The 23,410-nt window shown below is 36.0% G+C and overlaps 1 protein-coding gene across 2 annotated transcripts in view; it reads right to left on the bottom strand.

Annotated features, from left to right (window-relative positions):
- Positions 1–23,410, bottom strand: part of ephb1 (EPH receptor B1) — a 223,440-nt gene that overhangs the window by 128,923 nt on the left and 71,107 nt on the right. For both annotated transcript variants that reach the window (XM_015373231.1, XM_015373230.1), the window contains exon 2: positions 21,779–21,843. In XM_015373231.1, the coding sequence (XP_015228717.1) occupies positions 21,779–21,843 (65 nt within the window). The remainder of the gene's footprint in view (positions 1–21,778; positions 21,844–23,410) is intronic.

Below are 23,410 nucleotides of genomic sequence, written 5' to 3'. Positions count from 1 at the left end.
TTTCTGCCACTGCAATGTACTATTCATAGTATTTTTCCAATGTACAGCATTTCAAATGATGTTGTCATTGAAATTTATCATTTAAATTAACTTAAATGAACAGCATAGTTTGCAGAGGTCAAGTTACAAAAGATTTCATTATCTATTGATGAGCTGAAGATCTGCATGTGCCCGGTCACAGCTGGTAGAACTGACTATTTAGAACATAGAAAGACACAAACTGAGCTGTTTGACCTAATTAACAAAAAAACTCTGTATGGAGCAAGATAAAACATTCAAACCAATGAACACTGGATTCCGTGCCAAGCACCATCAAGCATGACAGTAACGATGGTGGTACCATTAGAATTTTTTTTAATTCCAGCAGCACCAGTCTGTAGGAGAAGTTGAATATAACAATGATTTTGAAAAGTGGTGTCATAACAGCATCAGGATCTAGATTAGGTAATGTAAATTAAAGAGCTATAAAATTCTCATCTCTCCCGGAGAAGAGAGCAGATTGTGTCCTGTTATATATTTGATTTAAACTCAAGCTTAACTTGTATATATTCCCAGACAATGGTTAGAATCAGTCTAGTGAAACCACATCTTGGAATGGCTAAATAAAAAAATTTATTTTGAAAAAAAAACTCCAACAGCTTTGTTTATGTGGATCCACTTTGTATTGTACACAGAGAGTACTACTGAAGGAGGAATACAACTTAAATTGTAAATCTATTCTTAGTTGTAAAGCAAGCCAAAACAAGAAGTCAAGAATTGTCTGTTTGTAGCTTAACTACACAAACATATAGACAGGGCTTGACAACTTTCAGCTTATCATTCAGTCCCAGCTAATTCACTCGACAGGGAAGCCTGAATAGCCATGCATCTACTTGGCTGATCTTTAACCTCTTGTCTGCTGTCTGAAGCTCAGTGGAGTCGCACTCCAGGACTTCTTTTCAAATCCGTCAGCACCAGTTAATTCAGTAACATGCCCGAGCAAACTGATCACAGATGAGCAGCTCAGACTATTTCCACATTCAAAGCCCCTATGCTAGCAAAGGTCTGTGAAATGCCATTCTGAATAGTACAAGAGTGTCTAGAAAATGTTTGTTGAATTGGCAAGCAACACTGCCAGAGCAATGATGGGCTTTTACAGCAGACCCTATGAAAAGAGATATATTGAGCATAAAAAATGGCCAACTACTGCACAGACTATGTTCCTTGATGTAGTTTACAACTCTGACCTCAGCCTTCAAAAGAATATAAATAGGAAAAACTGTCTTTTTTCAGTGTGCTCACTAAAGTATACCTGGACTCAGTGCTTTATCAACTAGTTACTGGCTTTTATCATATTACATCTACATTTATGTATGTAAATGTACTGATGGACTTAATTTATATAACAGTTTTTTACTCATATAGACTTTTGAAGCTCCTACAGTTGTGTTTGAGTCATATTGTAAAATAAGAGGAATTATCACTGATTAATTGTTTGACGATTGTTACAGAAATGTTTTTATTGCCTTAATATTGTTTTTACATGTTTTTATTTTACAACCGCAGTGTGTAATTTACATATTGTAGTTTGGGGTAAGATGACTGTCGATAAAAATATATTTGCGTAGATGTCTAAATTTATAAATAAGTCAATAACCTGAAAAAAAATTAAGATTTGTACTTGTTCCTTGTTGTCAACTCTATAGATAAATGTGTCATCAGGTCTTTATGTGTGAAAATAAAAGTTAAGAAGACAAAGTCCAGTGGTTTCTTTTTTTTTTACTTTTTTGAAAAATTAAGAAGGTATACATGCAAGATGCAAAGTTACAGCTTTGTAACAACACAAGTATAAATCACAACTTCATGAGTATGAATCACACATATATGAGAACAAATTCTACATTTATGAGTACAGATCTACAACCCCTGATGAAGCTGTTACTCTTCTTACCAGTTAGATGCAGTAATGCTCCTGAATGTGACTCACCATCTGCCTTTAACCCCTTGAGCCTGGCAGGCCCGGGTACTGGGCCCAGCTGACACCTGCTGATGTTGATCCAGTTATAGAAACGGTAAAAACATAGTCATACGTTTTTTCATCTACATGCCTTTTTAAAATTTCTAAAAAAAATTCCAAAATATTTTTTTCACAAATACTTTTTGTCTCAAAGCTATGTAAACAAATAAAATGAGATTTAAAATTCCACTTGACATATCTGACTTTGTGGGAGTAATGCAACAGCAGGTACATTTCTAGCCATACCCCCTAATGGCCAGCATCATTGGAAACTAGAGGCTCCGATGTCTCCAACAAAGGGATGGAGGTAAATGTGTGACCATTTCAGGTGATGTAACCGGTTATATAATTTTGTTCAATGGTAAATTTCAAATTTTCTAATTTCTTGGATTTGGATCCTCCTCCCGGTCGCTTCACCCTCAGCTGCAAACCACTCCAGTGAGAGCTGTAGATCACGCCCTGATGAAACCAATAGAACCACATCATCTGAGAAAAACAGAGAAGTGATCCTAAGGCCACCAAAACAGATCCCCTCAGTAGAAATTCTTTCCATAAAAGCTATTAACAGAATCGGAGACAAAGCGCAACCTTGGCGGAGTCTTACCCTCATAGGGAATGAGTCTGACTTTCTGCCAACAATGATTACCAGGCTCTGACACCGGTCCGAGACCTAACAGCCCTTATTAAAGGGCCTATCCCCACAGGACTCCCCATGAGACACTGTCAAATGCCTTCTCCAGATCAACAAAACACATGTAGACTGGTTGGGCGAACTCCCATGCATCCTCCAGGATCCTGCTGATCCTGCACTGCCTTTCTCTCCTGAGATGCTGGATTGTGGACCAGAATCGCTTTGAAGTCTGTCAAAGTCTTTCTCCATGGCCTCTCTGAACTCTTTCTACACCCGAGTTTTTGCCTCAGCGATCATTCAAGACACCTGTAGCTTTGAATGCCAGTACAGATTAGCTGTTTCTGGAGTCCCACAGGTCAAAAAAGCCCAATAGGACTCCTTCTTCAGCTTATCAGCTTCTCTCATCACTGGTTTCCACCATGCGTGTTCGAGGGTTTGCCATCGCAACGTGCACCAACAAACTTGCAGCCACAGCTATGACTAGCGGCTTCAACAATAGAGGCATGGAACACGGTCCACTCAGACTCAATATCCCCAACCGCCCTCGGAATGTGTTTAACTCTCCTTCTAACGGGGGACTCTGCCAGACCTTCCCAGCAAACCCTCACAATATCTTTGGGCCTACCAGGTCTGACCAGCATCCTCTCCCACCATTAGAGCCAACTCACCACCTGGTAGTGATTGGGGGTGAGCTCCGCCCTTCTCTTTACTCGAGTGTCCAAGAAAAACAGCCGCAGGTCAGATAAAACAAGAAAGTCGATCATTGTTTTTTATTTTTAATATTAAATGATATGAGATAATATAACAAGATAATATTATAAGGTATGAATAAATCTTCATTTTAGCAGTCCTCTATGGAAAGACAAAGAAAAGTGTGAAAAAGTGCCACATGCACATTTAAAATTCAAAAGGACAAGGTCTCAGAAGGACAGTGGATTAAAGGTGGACATGAAATGAGATAAGAATTGAACTCTCTTTGCTCCTGCTTCTCTGTCTTTTCTTTTTTCTTTTTTGCAAAGCTCATGGCTGACAGTAATCAAAAGGCAGATCACTATCTATTCTCTAAAGGCTGGTTTGAAACTCTGTGACTTAATGAGAATATTTGCATTTCAACCTTTGGGTCTCTTTCTTGAAGTTAGCAGATACCTTTTGTAAAACAACTCTTTAGTCCACTAACTGCTGCTTCTTTCACTCAACTTTCCTCAGAAACTTTTTGGGAGACATGCTTACAGTCTTTTGTAAATTCACATTTACACTCACACACACACACACAGCTTTGTTTTCATGACATATGGGGACATTTCATTGACTTGCATTCATTTTATATGGCCTAACCCAGACCCTTAACCTTACCCTAACCCTAACTATTACCAAGATGTACCTAATCCTAACCTAAACTGAATTCACACCTTAGTCCTAAACCTAACCCCAACTCAAAGAACAGAACTTTACCATTTAGGGACCAGTTGAATGTCCCCATATGTACCTGTAAGTCCTCGCATGTAGGATATTTTACAAAATACTTCCCTCACATTGTAGGTAAAACAAGACCACACACACACACACACACACGCACACCATCACATTTCTCTATCCTTGTCGGGATTTTCTTTGACTTCCATTCATTTCAGACCCATTTCTGACCCTTACCCTAAACCTAACCATTACAGGTTCACACCTAACCCTAACCCCAAACTAAGCTCAATTCACGCTTTAGTCCAAAAATAGCTCCAACCCTAATACAGCATTTGTACCCATGAGGACCACGAACTGGTTCCCATGAGGAGCAGTATGTCCCTATGATATGCTATGATTTATGGAAAATGTTCCTCACGATGTAAGAAATACACACACACACTAACAAAACCAGACTGCATCCTCTAAAATATGCACTGGCATGATTGCTATTATCATTTCTGATCAGCTGCGTTACTGAATGAATGCTGCTGTCAGGGCTGTTGCATGGGAATGATTATTTTGCGGGGCATCTGAGACCTAGTTACGCCTGGCTGAATGTGATGGATGGGGAGGAAATGGTGATGTCTGAAACACTCCAGGTCCTGCCAGATCCAAGCAACTCTATAATTACAGTCACACAGTTTGTCGGAGCCCAAGTAGAGTTCTGCCCATCTGGCTGGATACAAAAAAATGAGTAGTATGAAAGCTCTATTTCCCTGATCACGCCCCAATTTAATTATTACGTTTGATTGAAGCCAACTTTATTTAGGGAATTTCTGCATTAAAAAATAAACGCAAATTATTTTGTTTTTACATTTGTGAGTTTATGAAGTTAAAATATTTTTTCAAATCTTGATCCAAATGTGTTTATAATTGAAAAAATGCACTTTTGAGTTTTTTTTTTCCATTGGAAGATTATTTTGTTCAAAAATTATACTTCTTCCATAAAAAAGAGAGGCTTAGAAAATGAGCAATACACATGGTTATACACATCAAAGTTATCATTTAAAATAATTTTTACTCAGAGAAATTCTGATTCTGAAACATCTGCTTGAAACCAGCCATCTTTAAAACCAGTCAATTTTATTCAAGAACAGTTAGTGAACAAAAGCCTCGAATACAGACTTCCATACAGTTTTCTCTAAAATTATAGGCTAAAGGAAGTAAACTGGCATTTTGTTTAATTATCACTGCAGGCAGAATTCAGACATTGCTGGATGTTTTAGTGCAAACAGAGATGTTTGTTGTGGAAACAGAAAGGCAATCAAATTAGGTTTAATTGCTGTTCAAAATACAACAGAATAAGGACAGATTAGTTGATATGTCGCAAGAAATTTAATTGGAACAATAAAAAATGATAAAAATGTTTTCTTCTGTTTTACCCATCTACTGTATTAAGGGCCTCTCAAACAGCCACAGCAGGTACCATGGCACAAACATAACTACTCATGAGCAAGGAGCCAGACACACCCCCCAGCTACTCGCTCATACCCATCCAAATTAATACTAAATTAAGAAGAGAATTTTTCCAAAAGCTATCACTTTGTTCTTTTATTTATTCCTTGAAAAAAGGCTCTTTATTCTTCCCACATCCAAGTGAATTCTCCAATGTCAAAAAAGAAAGAGGAATCCTGCAGGAAAGAAATCAATAATTGGGGCAGCAATATGTTCCTTTAGGTATTGCATTTTGAAAATGAAAACTAGAAAAAGAAAACCGGATTAGAGAAAAAAAAATCATAAAGACTAATTATGGTATATAACGGAGAATAGAGAAATTGAATACTGACTGGAACTGGGTCGCCCATCTTAGCTATCAGCTAGTAAAATAGCAAAAATCTAAAGTTTTTATGACAAATGAACATAAAACCAATAAGCTGTTAATGACTTGGGTTAAAACACTTCATAGACTGATTCTATTTATTATTTAAGCTGAATGTAGAAAGACAAAGGTGCATTGTTTCATGTCTTTGTAGAGAAGCAAAATGTATATATGTAAGAATATGTAACAGATAACCACCAAAGACCATCCAAGTGAAATCAAAAAAGCACTTTTTAAACAGATGATTTAGTTTGTTAGAGGAAAACTTGCCATCCAAACCAAGTTGTCTCTGTTAATAAACTGAGCGGCTGCTTCTAAACCCCCAAAAAGCTTGCGTCCACAACACTTTAGAGAAGAATCAATCTTATTTTTTTTTCTCAGCCAAACTAGAGGATAAAAAGATCAACACTGTTTTTTCAGCTCATAGTGTGCTTTAGATCATTGTCCTGTTGCATAACACAAGTGCATTTGAATGTATGGTCTTATTCTCGCCCTTAAAATGTTCTGGTAGAGAAGAAGATCCAAGGTTCCACCAAAAACACCAAATCGTCCAGATACTAAAGCACCCAAAGACCATCCAAGTATTATTATCCTGTTTGATTTCAGGATTTAATTAAGTCTTTGCTTTAATAAAAGTTTGTATTACACAAAATTAAACAAAACACGCAATATCAAAAAATTTCCCATGTATTATTCAGACTAAAGTCTTCATTAAGGGTCTGGGTGATTATGAATAGGTTTTATAAAATTGAGAGAGAGACATTTGTATTCTCCTCAGTAAAAAGCAATTTAGGACTTTTAAATCACATTTCACATTTGCAGAATATTGCAAAAATTAGAAATGTCCTGTCCAGGGGTGATGCTGAGAAACTAGTCCATGCATTTGTTACTTCAAGGCTGGACTATTGTAATTCTTTACTATCACGAAGTCCACAAACTGTAGTTAAAAGCCTAAATGCTGCAGCCAGAGTTCTTATGAAAATTAAAAAGAGCGATCATATCTCTCCTATCCTGGCTTCTCTTCTTGGCTTCCTGTTAAATCCAGAATAGAATTTAAAATCCTCCTTCTCACATATAAAGCCTTAAATGGGCAAGCTCCATCTTACATCAGAGATACGATTGTTCCTTATGATCCTAATTTAGCACTTTACTCTCATTCTGCAGGTTTACTAGTGGTCCCCAGAATTCTAACAATTAGAGATGGAGATCTTTTAATTATCAGGCTCCTCTCTTGTGGGACCAACTACCAGTTTTACTCTGAGAGGCAGACACCCTGCCTTGTACTTTTAAGGTAAGGCTTAAATCTTTCCTTTTTGATAAAGCTTATAGTTAGAGTAGCTCAGGTTATCCTGAACTATATCTGTAGTTACAGTAGTAGCCATTCAAAATTTCCCCACTTTCTGTCATGATTTGTGGACATTAAGATCTAAAGTGAAGTGCTTCATCATTCTTCTTCATTCTATCTCCTAGTTGCCCATTCTGCAGTATTTGTTAGTTCAATATCTAGCATTATTCTCTCTGTGTGTTTTCTCATAGTAGCTTCTTCTGGTCTGTCTCCATTTGGCTGTGACACCATCCTGGTGAGAAATATCAGCTGTGCTGCTTCCATCAACACCTTTGTTAATAGATGTTGGAGCTTGGCCTGTTTTTTAGTGTAGTCCTTGTTCTCTGACTGTGACTAACTGTATGTGCTCTCTCTGACATGGGAGCTAGCCCCGAGCTCGTCTGCCTGGCTGCGTGTTTCTTATATGGGGCCACCTGTGGAGCTGATTGACAGCTGCCTTTTGTATCTCTACTTCTTTCTTTATCTCTGCTTCTGTTGCCTTGAATCCCAGTCCACCTTGCAGATGGCTACTCACACTGAGCCTGGTTCTGCTGGAGGGTTCTTCCTGTTAAAAGGGAGTTTTTCCTCTCCACTGTCTCTACAAGCATGCTTGGTGCGAGGGATTGCCTTGAGTCAATGAGTTGATGCAATCAGCTGGTTTTCCTTAGATAGAAAAGTTTGAACCAATCTGACTGTATGATCTGGTTGAATTATCTCCGTAAAGTGCCTTGAGACATGCTTTGAATTGAATTGAATTGAATTGACTTGAATTGAATTGAGACAAGGTCACATTCAACCCTTTACATTAAATCCCTCATCAGGGAACCACAAAATATGTCTGATCAGTGTCATATTTGTTCTACTACTATGTGAGCTCTAGGGGGAGATTAGACTGCAGTAAAACGGTAATCTACATTACATGACGCATTCAGTGAGGAACCCTTCAAGTTACAAGTGGAGTTTCTGAGAAGTTCTATGTGGTGGCCTAGGAAATATTGGGTCAAAAGTTTAGCTGATTTTCTTCAAAATACTTGAGTGTATTCAGTGTGTAGGTGCATAACAGTGGTTGTTTTTTTGGGGGATTTAATTGAATAAAATAAGCAAGTTGTGAGGAGCACAACATATTTTAACTGTCTCTGATAAAGCTGCAGAGGGAAAATCTGCCTATACAGCTATCAATCACAAAAAAAAGTGATTTTTAAATGATGTGACAAATTTGAAAGTGTTACTCATTCACTATCTGCACACCTCTCCCAGACAATATTGATGTTTTGCAATAAAAAACATAGAATGAATATAAGTGGATTTAAAATGAGTGCAACCATGCAGAGGAAACAAATATCAGGGGTTTGTTGTCATAACAGTCTAACAGGCATGCTGGGCGAATGCTTCCAAGAATGAGTTCAGCTCAAATTCAGCTCTCCGTCTCTGCTCTTCCATCAGCCTCACACATCAGGGAGGTAGTAGGATACAGGTCTTGTGTATCCATCCCAATCTGATATCTGTCTCTCTATCAGAATGAACATGCATGGCCCTTATTGTGCTCCAAATGTGATTCCTCTCTAAAGACGTCAAAATAGGTTGAAAAAATAAATAAATAAATAATAATCTGTGAAAATGTTTTAATGTCTGGGTAGACTAATTCACATTTATGACAGCAGATATCATCAAAGTATGTTTTTTGTATGCATGCATGTACAGTATGTGCATATTAAGGCATTACGGTACACATACTGAAGACCTTCTTCTTACCTGCTCCCTGCAAGGAGGTTATCTCTGGCTTACTATCATTCCTCTCCTCTCATCCTCTTTCAGCTCATTCTACATCAGTTCAGAGTTCACCTCTATTCTGAGCACCAGCTTCCTTATTCTTTGTTTCTTTTATTTTTTCCATGTTTCGTTTCTGACCCTCATTATCAACAATATATCAGCCTTTTCTTTTTTTCCATGCACCATTTCCCTCTGCAGTTTCCTCAGTTTACCTGTGCCTTTGGTATTTCTTTGCATCCTATGAGCCACCACTAGTGTCATTGATGCACAACAGCAAATCAGACAAATCATGTAGTGATCAGCAAAAATCCATACTTGCATAAAAGGTTAGAAATTAACAAGACATGAGGCATACACCATAAGTAGGCCATAGGCAGTATGACAAATAACAGATTTAGCCATTTTTTGCGTCAGTAACTATCCTAGTTGGTTGTCTTTAATTTTTCATCCTATTTATTTAAAATCATATATATATATATATATATATATATATATATATATATATATTTTTTATTTATTTATTTATTTATTTTTTTATTTTTTTATTTTTATTTCAGTTACAGAAAAGAATATCCTTGGGTGAATGACATGTTCCATTTTTATAAATTCGATCAACAATGCCGTAATGCTATATTTCTATTGTATTGCCATTTTTTTTCCTGTTTAATCAGATTTACAATCAATGAGTTCCATCCTCTTACCAATCTGCCTTCTGCACTTTTTCCTTTTTGTTAGGTCACATTATTCCTTCTGTGTACCATCCTGCCCCTGGAGTCCCTGTCTTTCACAGCATGAATAATTGAGACATATTGAGTTTGACCAGCAGATGGTAATATGGGTGTTATGGATCTGTCCGTGCTCTTTGGCAGGGTTCAGTTGCTGAGTGACACCTGTCTTGAACTGGTCTACAGTAGCTCTGGGAAACATTGGGTCCACTGGGGGCAGGCAGGCAGGGCCCACTCATTATTGCTTCTACGCCCAATGCCTAAATATTTGATTGATAGACAACAAAGACTGCCTTTGGGTTTTTTTGGTTTTTTTTAACATGTATGCCATAAATGTATAAGGCAATCTCAGGTTGTTCTGGGTTTAATAAATTACATGGACATAATTATGAAAGAAGATAATAGGTTTTGCAAAAAAGTTTAGTTAAAATGTTTTTAAGACTACTCCAGTTTTCTCTAAATCCTCAAAATTTAAAAAGCACGTATTTAGGTAAAATAAGTAAATTCTGAATAAAGTGGCCCCGTTTGCAGTCTGTCACAACTAGGATTTGAGACACAGCAAACTTGTTTAAACAGGTGTCTTACTAAAATGAGACCAATATTTTTGCACCACATTCACAATGCAATATGTGGCGGCATTAAAACCTTACATCACCCTGAACACAATAACGTGGACTGATGATGGTGGAAGCATCATGCTGTGGGGATTCATTTGTTCAGCTGGGACAGGAAAGGTGGTCAAGGCGAAAATAAAAACCTAAATAAATAATGCTGGAGGCTGAAATACAGTTTAGGAAATCCAGCAAGACAACAAAGCTAAACATTCAATCAAAGCTACAATTTTCACTCAACTTAATCTAGTATTACGCAAAGCCCAGAAAGGTCAAATTTATTGCCCAAACACCTCAAGCAGTCAAAACAGAAACATGTATCATGCTTTGATTATTTCTCTAAGCAAAATTAAAAGATATAAAGCAATAACAGTTTTTTTACTTTAAAATTGAAAAATAAATGTTTATCATTTAAACTCATTTCAATTTGAAAAACTCACACAGAAAGAAAACACAATTAAAAGAATTGTATTAATACGATTATTTTAAGACTATGTCACTCAGACCTCAGGAGGAAATATCAGCTCTGAATTTTTCTTTAATATGCATTAGCAGGTGCATGAGAACAGGGATGTTCCCCCAAAGGCCTGAAACTGGGATAAAGTTGGTTCAGTCCATAGACGGCTGGTTGACGAGACGATTTGCTTGAGCAGTATTGGTGAAATCCCGGAGACTGCATGAGCTGATACTACTGCTTCACGCAGTGACCCGGAAAGATAGATGTCCAGTTTGGATAAACAGAGGTTTGCATGAACCTGTGCATAATGAGCAAGCATGACAGGACAGCGGAGAGAAAAAAAAAACACTTTTGGAAAAAAAAAAAAAAACCTCTGGCAGAACCAGGCTCAACATGGCTGTCTTCTGCTGGACCGGTTGAGATGTGACGGGAAATGCATTAACAGTCCAGGAGGTATTATACTCTAATAGGGACGAGGTTGAAGAAGCACTATGGAAAAGCCAGATGGAGCTTAGCTACGATGGTGGAGAAGGGGATGGAGGTGGGTTAAATCGGGGTCAAAATTAGTTTGCCTTCGTGGAGGTGCGGCTCAAAGCTGATTGGCTTGCATCAGAGGCAGATTAGTTTCTTATGGATGAGGGTAAGCAATTTAGTGTCTTGATTTGAACTACGCCTGGACTTCAAATAAACTGCTTAAATGTCTAATTTATTTTATTTATTTTTTTCATTTTATACTATGCAACACAAGAATTTGCATATACTATAAAACTCTGGCTAATCACATTTTAAGCAACTAATCAAAGTTATGAACCAATAATTACTCAGTACTTGAGTAGCCTTTTTACCAGTTTCTTTTATTTTGTCTCACTAAAGTAATTCATCAGAATACTTCTTTCTACTTTTACTCAAATAAAAATGTTAAAAATAGTTGCAGTTTTGAGTAAACTTGTGGGTATTCCACCCAGCCCCGGCAACTGTAGCTCACTCACTGTTTTGCAAAAAGAAAGAATACATTTAACAACAAATTTTTGTTTTTTCAAGCTGCTACTTGTGACACCCAGTGATAATCAAGAAAATGCCAGTTTGCTAACAATAAAATGGAATGATCATATTGAGCAAACCTGAGGCTCTAATCAAACTATTTACAGCCTACATCGACTGCAAGCTGGCAGTGATTGCTCCTAGAGAATACCTAATATAGGTAGTGGTTACATAACTGTTGTTTCATAAAACTTAGGAATAAAAAAGTAAATTTTGTTTAGCAAGTAATTTCTAAATATTTAGTTTGATTCTTTGGCTATGGCTCCAGTAAATGGCACATTACCTTAGCAGAGACTAAAATAATAACGTCAATTTTATTTTTCTCCTCTGACCATATAATGCGGGTTTAATATGGTTTTCCTATTTTACATGTTTCTATACAAATCAATTTCCAAATCCATCATTCTGACACTTCAAACTCCTCTTCATCTTTTCCACCATTACCTGGTGTTATATAGGAAACAAGTACCCTGCTGCATTTCTCCTGGCTAAACAGCACTGCTTGCATTTTTGCTGTCACTGCTAACCTCTAACTACTTAACCTTCGAAAATTCTTGCCCCCAAGGCTTCACCTTAACTCTGTGACCTACCAGAGTCACAGTGGCTAGTGAGAGCTTACCTTCATACTGACATCACTGTGTGCTGCTGGCTTGTATTCTGACATTTCTTTAGAATATAGTTGATCTTGCAACCTCTCTTTTTGCACTGACTTGCAATCCTCCCCTAAAAATGTTTTTCTGCACTTTGAAATTTCCTCCCATATGTCAGTGTCATGTTTTTTTCTTATTCTTCTTTCTCATTCTGTACCGTTTCCTTACTCTTCTTTCTCATAATCTCATAAATCCTCTCATATTAGAAAACTTTTAGGCTTTTCTGACTCAAGTTTAATGCATGCTTAAAACTTGTAGGAAAAATGTAAACACTCAAAACAAATTAATATTTTATCTTAATATAATTTCCTTGTTTATTATTTCAGAGCACAAGTAAGGATGGACGAGCTCAGCATATAAATAATAACCAGATGTGCATATATGATGCAGTAGTGCTTTGGTATAAGACTGGATTTCCTTTTTGTCCCCTAGTTTGTATTAACTTTCTAACACCATATAGTTTCCTCCCTGAATGCTGGCAGTGCATAACCTTAACGTGTCATCTTTCTTATTGTTCTCTCGGTAAAGTGTCTGTGTTTACATCTTGCACATGAGACAACAAGATTATGGTGAAACTCCAAGCAGGAAATTAGATAACACTATATAAGCCCCACAAAAGTATGATAAGCTAAAGTACTAATATAAGTATTGAATTGTTCAGTAATCTGATTTCCTTGCCACTTCTTACCATATTATGAATCAGTACTGACAAAGTTTATCTAACAGTGACATATAAGAGAAACTTCAATTGTCAGTTTTATTGAGCTAAGATATGAGGATGGTTAACAACCCTACTTCTGCTGCAAAGGCATCTGCAAAAAGCTTACAGTACAGAGAGGTGGCTAGATAGAGAGTGATAGTCTTTGGCTGGCAATTCTGAACCAAAAGGTATATTCTGCAGCAATAAATAACACATTTTATTTTATTTTCCATTGCAACTCTACTTTCCAATGAAAATTGTCCTCTACACTTAACCCCTCCCTTAGGGAGCAGTTAGCTCCCCAAAACTGTAGAGCAGTGGATCTTCTTTCAGGACAGTGCTTGGAATTCAAAATAAGAAAGTTGCACTTCCAAGGACTCCAGCAGCCCTAAAGAATAAATTAATTTTTAAAAGTTGCAACTCTTTTAATTTTCTCTTTTTTTGAAATTCATAGAAAAAATAATTTATAAGAAACTAATATAAATAAATTACAAAACCTACACATACACATATTTATATTCATGCTATAGCATATTGTTTGACAATTGGTTTAAATTCCTACCCTGTCATTTCTTTTTGAGATTTCAACAGTGAAATTTGCAAACTGGATGTGCTATACTGTATATTTAGGTCTTTTTTTGTTCTCCAAGCACCATTTACTTTCTCTGTCAAGTCACTCAGCTGTGTAGTGAAGTCTGTAGCAGTTCAGTGCAAACATGACATCTGAAGCGTAAGAGAATTCATTAAATGCTTCAAGTATCATCACTTTTCTTCATGTACACTTCCTTTGCAAAAGTATGCACACTGCTTGAACTTCTTCATCTTTTTGTCACGTTACAGAAGACATTTTTACAGAAATCTATTATTTTATCTGATTGACCAATACATAGTAGCACATAATTGGGAAGTGGATGGAAAATAAAAAATTCAGAGGCTTTGGTTTGCATTTCCTTCAGCCCCTTTTACTCTTTTAACCCTACATTAGAATACAGAAAATAAAATATAGGTTTGTTAAAGAAAAAATTAAAAACAGTTAATAACCAGCAATAGATGATACCCTGCCACAGATGGACCCCATCTGTATTCTTGACATAAAGTAGCTCTTAGCTGAACTTTTACTGCAAATAACTACAGTATGTGCTCTCTTTCATTCTTTGATTTGAAAAGTGTTTTAGAGGTTATTTGCTTCGATAAATGATCTACTACCACCATAAACTTTATTTTCTCTTTCATACATGAGGTAAGTGATTCTTTACTTGTGTGTCTGTTCAGTTTTTTTTTTCAGACCCCTAGTTGTTAATTGGAGCTAACCATCCATACTCAACCAGGTTGTGTACCGTATATTAAAGGGGAGTTTCCCTTCCCATTGTCGCCAGATGCTTGCTCAGTATGAGAGATTTATCCAGAGTAGGCATGGACAGGTTACTGGTTTCAAGACATACCTCATTATGAAAACTTCAGTCTCAGAGCCACAGAGGATTTTTATCATTTTTTTCCTTAATTATTTATTGTTGTGCAGCTCCATAATTAAAAAGAACGAGCTCAAAGTTTAGTTCACAAAGATGAAAATTAACTAGCTCACGTTCAAAGTTCACTTTGTCAAAAAAAATGAACTAGTGTAACAAACCTATAAATGAACTAGTTCAAGTTCATTTGGTAAATTAAGGCACAATCCTACACAACAGAACCTCACATTTCACCCTTTAAATGTGTGATCATAGTATATAAAAAGAAATGGAAAATGATCAATGCAGTCAAGGCACTTGATGTGCAGTGAAGCCTTTATCTAGCCAAATTACACATTACTTCACAAAAATACAGGTACTTTCAGGTTATGTTGAAAGATCTGTATCAAAAATTATTTCTTACGTTCCTCAGTAAGTAGCAGGTATTTCCCAAGATAGCTCAGATTCTTTAACTAAATGTGCTGCTTTAAATTTAAAGTGGACATACCTGATTTACCGACATATTTGATAAGTTCCAGAGGGCACAGTTTGCACAAAAGCGTGAGTTTTTCTGTCTGAGTCTTCCTTTGTTAGATCATAAAACTCTGCAAAACTGACATCAGAAATAACCGTAGATGAGTTTCAATCGCACAAACTAGTACTAGCCGTATACATGCTAGTCTGCCATGATGTTTGACGTAATAAGTGCCGTAAAACATGACGTTATGGTAAATGGCATGTATTTACATAGCGCCTTTATTCAAGTCAGAAGACTTGACCAAAGCGCTTTACACTACATTCATTCACCCATTCACGCACACACTCACACACTGATGGTGGCAAGCTACATTGTAGCCACAGCTGCCCTGGGGCTCACTTACAGAAGTGGGGCTGCCGTACACTGGCGCCACCGGGCCCTCTGACCACCATCAGTAGACAATGCAGGTAAAGTGTCTTGCCCAAGGACACAACGACAATGAAAGTCAGAGCGGGGCTTGAACCGTCAACCCTTCGATTACAGGGCAAACTCCTACATCCGACGCCACTGTTGCCCTTATCCAATGAAAAGTGCTGTTGTCAATTGAAAACAAACTGCATGTACTGCTACACTATAAAACTTATTATATTATATTATATTATATTATATTATATATATATATATAGTCAGCTAATGTCTACCTTTAGCACCTGGCATCATTGTAAAAAATGCTACTGAGGTTTCCCACTCTGTGATTCAGCTGGTCAAGCTGTCAATCAGAGCGGAAAAAAAACTTTTTTTTAACAATTTTTAAAAATTGATCTTGACTGCATTTTTTGATATTGACAGAATCTGTCTGTTTGAGTTTTTATTATGTGCCTTGAGAAATCGTGAGTTTTAAAATGGCTGATAGATACACTAAAATGAATAGAAAGTATAAAGACCAAGGACAGGATTGGAGACATTAAAAGGCGGCTCTGTTCATATGAAAAAAATAAAAATCTCCACTTGTGTTTAATGAAAACACAAGTGGAGACTATGCTACACATAAAAATCTGTTTGTGTTGGGAAACTATGTATCGCCCTGAACACATCATAGCCACTGTGAAAGACATTGGTTTCTAGATCATACTGTAGTTATATGGATGGGGAAATTTGTCATATTTAACGAGACGGGGAATGAGATTAGTAGCACTGTGAGCAAAAAAAAACTTTCCAAAAGGCAGTTAAAGTTTTGTTACTTGAGTTTGAGCTCTTCTTTTATACAATATACACACTGAAAAATAATGATAAATTTTGGATCAAAATCTAATTTACTGAATGTGTAAATATCCCCTGCTGAAATTTATATCTCAATCCAACCAAAAGTCTTAAACATCACAGTTCAAAGATGGTCTCAGTCAGCAGTTTCAGATCTATATTTGTAGATCTTTTAGTCACACCAGCACTGTGGCCTACTGTATACTTAACACTGAAAGCCATAAATTAAGTTTAAGAAGGGAGAGGTTTCCAAATGCAAATTAATAACACACATCTACTGGATTATTATTATTTTTTTACTAGTTTAAATATTTTCTTTACTGGTATTATAAAATACATTTTGTAAAAAAAAATCTGAGAGAAGCCTTTTGGAGCATTGTGGAGAAAAACACTTTGTGCATGAAAGCCATTTATGTCCCCTTTGTCATGTGGCTGCACAGCAAGGTCAGAGGACATTTTCCATTCTGAGACTCCATATTTTATTAATCATACAGCTAAGTGAATAGCAGAGGGTGAGGGGCAGGGTGTGGAGCAGCAAGGCAAGAACGAGGGGACTTTTAACAATGAAGGTTAGACAAAAAAAAAAAAAAAAAAAAAAAAAACTAAAAGTAAAGGACGGGACAATGAAGCCCTCACACAGCCAGAAACAGTTTTAGCCAAATAAATAACAAAAAAAGTAGAAGAAAAGCATATTGTTTGTTGAACAGATGTGTCCATGCTTGGATCTCTATGCATTTCATGCAGATGCTAATGTGTCAGTGTTCAAATGCTGCTGCCAGTCCATCATATATTCATACAGGTGACCCTGTCCTCATGTTTTCACTACCAGAATTAATAACGCCACATCTGGAGTCCTTCACAACAAACATTCAGCTCAGCGCAAAAAACACTAAAACACTTAACAAAAACTCTTGCTTGAAAGCTTATAAAAGACACACATTATACACAATGGACTGAAACACACAGAAAATCATACTAACTGAAAGTGCATTGCATATGGCATTATGCTGTGTATGTGTGAGAAATTCACCAAGGTTTATAGAGGTTCACATAGGAAACTAAACCAACCACTGGATTAAACAAGAAATGCAACTGCAGCTCAAAGACATGGGGTCTGTGGGTTTAGTTTTTTTATTTTATTTTTTTAGCATTGATAAGTTGTCTTTATTACATAATTAGTTTTTGTGCAACAATAATCCAATGTAGACCTGTAAGATTTATTAGAACAGTTGAGATCAGACGTTTACATTCATCATGGTCACGAATGTCAAAATAATCTACTTAAACTATTCTTTTTCCAGGATAGAATGACTTTACAGTCACTCATAATTCTTATAATAGTTTTTATTTAAAATTCCCCTCATAACTGATATAGTATTTTTTTTTTTTTTTTAAGTGAATGCACTAAATTACATTTCTTTTAAACCATAATTCATTATCGTTTACAGAGAAAAGGAATAACGCATATGGGCTCAAATACACATTAATATTTAACAAATTAGAATATTGAAAAGCTCATTTTATTTCAGTAAATCAATTCACAATGTTAAGCACATCAATTACACCAATACAGTGTTTTCTAAGCCTATATTTTTGTTAATTGTAATGATTTTCCTCATGCAGAATAAGAAATTACAACTTCTAACTTAAAATGATGTAAGAACCATATAGCCGCCACAGTTTTAATATAGAAATACAAGCTTATTTAAGTTATGTTTATTGCCTTCTTATGGGTAAACACAATTTCACAAACAATATTCATTATTATTTAAAAAGCCTGTATCATGCAAAACCACTGTTTTTGAACTTCTATCGATGTACATGCAATGTTATTCCTTTGGGGTTTTTTTTCTAATTAATGCATAATAATCCTGGCGTATCAGATGTTTGTAAAATGAGCTTTTCAGGAGGAGGCGGTGACAGCTAATCACACAAGTAAAGATGGTGGGCCAATCAGGTGGTCTAAACTCAGGGAAATGGGCTTAAGCTTGAGCTGCAGTTTCCCGCATGGTCCTAGTGCTCGAACAAAAGTCTTTGTACTCCAGTGTAACATTGTTTTTGGACAGTAAAAAGTGCAAGGGACCAACACCCCCCCCACCTGAGGTTATGGACCAAAAACAGTCAGTGCAGTCATTTGAAATATGGATCTCATATCAGTTAATGTGCAGTGTTTTTATACTATTTTTTGTTTAAAACTTTGACCTTCAAATTGTTCTATTAAATTTTGCAATGACTACTGACAAACACTTTATTTACAGAAAGAGTACTGTTATCCAATGTCAATCAGGATTACTTGCACAAAGCTAATGGGTTTTCATCTTTAATTAAAATACATTGTATAACTTTCAGCACAACACCTTAAAATATCCACGTCAAATGGACATATAATTTTCACCTAGTTAATAGTAAGTATAATTAATATATTAAAAGCCCTACATTTGAGGCTTCCATGCTCACAACTTAAAGTCAAGTCATAAGTGCAACTGTATCTTTGAGCTAAATGTGGCAACAAAGTTATACACTGTGCTATTCTCAGACTCTTTTTACAAGTGAACAGCAAACGTGTGTTCTCCCTACAGCAGTTCTGAACCTTTGCAACAGAAGCAGCTTAAAAAAGGCCTGTGCTCAACAAAGACAAGAGGTTCTGTGTGCCTGGAGGCTTCGTGAACAGACATCAGTTTAGACTCTATAGCTGCCTCTTCTCAGTAGATTTCAGCAAAGATTCATCTGGATAAAAGGTATTTAACCATGGAAGAATAAAAAACTAATTGATTGAAAAAAGATGTCCTTCTTTAAGGACATCTCAGGTAAAAGTGATATAGCATCACCACACGACCCAACAAATAAGGTAAAACTAAAATTAAAATCAAACAATTTCATTTTCCCCCTCAATTGGACAAAATACATGCATGTAATATTTCAATAATGTATAACTAAAGTTTTTTTAAGCAGTAAACTACAAAATGAAAATTAGGGTTCACTACTTTCATTTTTACTTTCCAGTGTGGCAAGTTAATTTTTGTGGTTAGTATGAGGAAAAGCAACTCTTGTTTAAACACTTAGAGTAGAAGGATTACATCAAATACATATTCAACAAGCATAATGCGCAATGATCATCAAATAGAAAAAAACTCTATACAGTTAAGAGCAATACCCAAAGTAATTCTGTTTGTTATTTTTTTGAGCAGAAACCATTTGTCACCTTTGATTTTTTTTACATTTAACATGTCTGTGTTTCAGGGTCTGTATGCATTGTGTATGCATTAGGACTGCTAATATGTCCTTCATAATTATTGGGTATGCTGCATTTAAATACATCTGGTACACAGGAATTTTAAATCAAAAAAGGCAACTTCAAAGGCAACACAAAATATTTGACCTTCATATAGGGGTACAATCTTATCAAAAATTTTCTAAACATTAAAACTGACAATTTTCAGTGTTACATTGTTTTATAATCTATCTATAACTATCCAGGAATTGGAACATTGGATATGCTCATCCATTTAAAATGAAGCCTTCAAATATGAGTTAGTTATACATTTTCCAATCTTTGTGATTTTAGAACATAATCAAATTTAATCCGTATTAGAAATTAATAAAACTAGCACTGCAGGTCTTGTTAATTTCTCCAGGTGTCGTTGATAAACCGTGCTATGAAAGTTGCGTTTAAGTCCTCATTTCCAGAGCCATTTCTAGGGATGATCAGAATTGCAAGTGTTCATAAGCACCACTGGAAGTTTTAAAAGGGAATAGTACATTTAGCTATATATATATATATATATATATATATATATATATATATATATATATATACAGTACCATCTCTTTTCTGGGATACTATTATAAAAAAATCTATTACACATGTGGATAATGGTAAAATGCCTGTATTTATATCGCACCTTTTCAAGTCAGGGAACTCCAAAGTGCTTTACATTAAATTTAATCATTCATTCATTCACACACACACTGATGGTGGGAAGTTACATTGCAGGCACAGCTTCCCTGAGGATCACTGAGAGAAACAAGGCTGCCGAAGACAGGCACCACAAGGCACTCTGACAACCATCAGAAACCCTGAATAACTTAAAACTCAAACTAAAACCTGTTTTTCATGAGCATAGGAGGTTAACATTAAGCTTATTATATGGAAATCCAGAAGCCTTGATATCTAATCTGATGAATGCATGAGGATACATGTGTGTTAGCTGATTAGAAACCAACCAATTTAAATTAACTCTACCAATTCCAACTTGCTATGGTACGAGCCAAACATTTTTAAGGACTTTGTATATGCTCAAGTCTGTGTATGACGATATTGATGTGAACCAAAATCAACATGAATTACAATTTTTTTTAATTATATGTAGGAAAAGATTTCCCCATTGAAAAAAGAGTTGTTCTAATGAATAGTAAAAAAGTCCAACAATAACATTCAGGCCAACAATCCCTTGAATTATCAGAATAAAAACCAACACCATGCAAGATTAAAGCTTAAAGATTTGGCAGAGGGAAATGCCTACATAAACACAAATACACACACACATACTTTATTTTATTAAACAAGCTGTCTCAGTACTCCTTGAGGGATGCAAACAATAATACTAAAAATCTGGGCTGCCACACTTGTCAGTCCTTAAACAAAGTCAAAGCTCTGTTCATCTGGTTTAGCACCAATAAAGGGTCTCTTTACACAGTTATAAAATGCTTCATAAAAACCTAAAGAACCAGAAAATGCAGGAAACAGTCATTGTCTATCCTGAGTAGTTCCTGCTATTTAAACCAATGCTGGGCTATGGAGCCTTTTATTGGGTTATTGGATTACATTGCTGAAATTACGTCTTAAACTATCCTTAGTTCAGTGGGTGTAATGGGGCGCAATCCTTTTAACTGTTTATTTAGTTGATGAAAATAAATAAGGGACTATTATTTGCATTCTGGATACTTCAATCTTTCTTTAATCTCTGACCCCCTTCACAGCTAAAATACTGACGTGGTGAAAATAGTTCCATTTAAATCTTTAAACCCTAGAGCATTTCCATCGTCAAAGCTCCTCCTTCCAGTTTCACTCTAATACCTCCACTCCACTGCATAAATGTATCATTACAGTATCATTATGGCTACAGTATCCCCCAGCTTCCATTAACAGGGACTTAGGTACTGTGTGCTGTGGCTTATATAGACCCATTATATTATTAAGTCATTATAAACTGGGACACAGAGAAAATTATACCTTAATGGGAGCTACATTGGGAACTACTTAAGTTTATACCCCCAACCTACCTATTTTTGTGGCTACTTGCCTTTCTGCCTGTGGATCTGAGTTGTTAAGTTATGCATGGGACTATCAAGTTACTTTATCCTGAAAAGAGGATAATGATAGCAAAACATGTGTTGGCAGTTGCCAACTTACCCCAGAGTTTGGATATGCTGTCCAGCCTAGTTCTGCGGTGGCCACTCGAGTGTCCATCAAGGTTTCTGCAGCAAAGACAAAAAAAAAAACAAAAAATGAGAAAAACAGAAATGAGCCTCCAGAAAACCCCTCCACAAAGATGACTTGCATTCAAGGCCCAGTGATCACTTGACACTATCATCTATGAACAGAAAAGAGATGAAACCCCAGAGTGATTCATACATCTTTGCCTAACTTCTGTTAAGACAAGAAACATAGAAACAAATCCTCAGCACTTTGCTGGGAGGGATGCCTGAAAGCTTCTGTCATGCTGTTAAATGCTCAGCTTTGTACTGTTTTCCCTCTGTGAGCATGGCTACAATATGCCGACCCTGCCTTTGTTTGCCTGTAAATGAATCCATATTTAAGAATGATATGCAGTTGCTTATGGATCAATTGTTGGATTGTTTTCATTTCATTTATGTTAGTTAAAGGGTGACTAAATGCTGTATTGTTCTGTTCATTCTTAATCCAGGGAAATTTCAATAAAACAATGAAGACAGGGTGTTAGCAGACCTGTTTAAAAAAAAAAATTCAACCCAACAACTTAAAAAAAAAAAAGTTTGTGACACTTTCAACTGATACTAATGACAGTGTAAGTATTTCTTAGAGGTTTTCCAACACTTAAACAATGTTTTTTTTCAGAAGTGAAAGAGGAAAAGAAGAAGAAAAAAATAGAAATACACAGTTTTAGACTAAAGGTATAGATCTTTCGTATTCAAGTTCTTTGTGGTGTGCTTGTTTCATCTTGCTGCACATGAGCACTTCTAATGCCAGTGTATCCAGTGAGCTTCAGTTTTAACTACGGTACTCTTTGTAGTTCACTGCTCTCACTGGATACTTAAAAAGGTAGTTAAAAGTTGCAAGTTTTGGAGAATATAGCAAGGCTTTGAGTCTATATATGTCACATAATGGCAGAAGAGAGGGTAGACTGATGTTGCGCATGTGCAGTTATTTCAAAAGTGACTTTCTAAGCTCCGGTTACAGAAATATTGTGCTCAATACTTTTAAATCTTAGAATAGAAATGTTGTTGTGCAAAAATTAAGCCATATAACATAATAAAAAAACAGAAAACATTGTCAACATTAATTAAAATTAAACACCGAAAAACAAACGTAACATTATCGATGTGTTCCTATTTGCTAATCATCTGTGAAACAGAAATTACAAATATATTTTTTGAAGCTGTTTTTAAGCCCAAGCAAAGGGTTGAAACGTAGGACCTGAAACAGAGAAACTGATCTTATCTGTCTGATTTACAGAAAACAGATAAAGAGATGTGATATCATTTTTATGAGAAATTTCCACAGAAACAGACTGGTTATTCCACGCCATAAATGATTCACTTTATAGAGAAGATTTCAAAATCTCAACATTTCATGCCAGAACATGCCCTTGATTTGTACTTGAGTTTTTCAGACAGATAACACTAATTTGTTAAAGGAGGAATAGTGATGGTCTGTAGAAGATAAGCAGGGTGCTTTGGGAATTTTCAGAGGAGATGTTTTTGCCTTGGATACGTTCTATATTTTTATATTTTGCCATTGTTTTTGTTTCATCTTTTGTTGTTTTTTGTTTTATGAACCTGAGGC

This window comes from Cyprinodon variegatus, unplaced genomic scaffold, assembly GCF_000732505.1.
Source record: "Cyprinodon variegatus isolate N-32 unplaced genomic scaffold, C_variegatus-1.0 Scaffold83, whole genome shotgun sequence".
Classification (NCBI taxonomy): domain Eukaryota; kingdom Metazoa; phylum Chordata; class Actinopteri; order Cyprinodontiformes; family Cyprinodontidae; genus Cyprinodon; species Cyprinodon variegatus.
The sequence above is the reverse complement of the archived record's forward strand: the minus strand, read 5'-3'. Positions and strand labels throughout refer to the sequence as shown.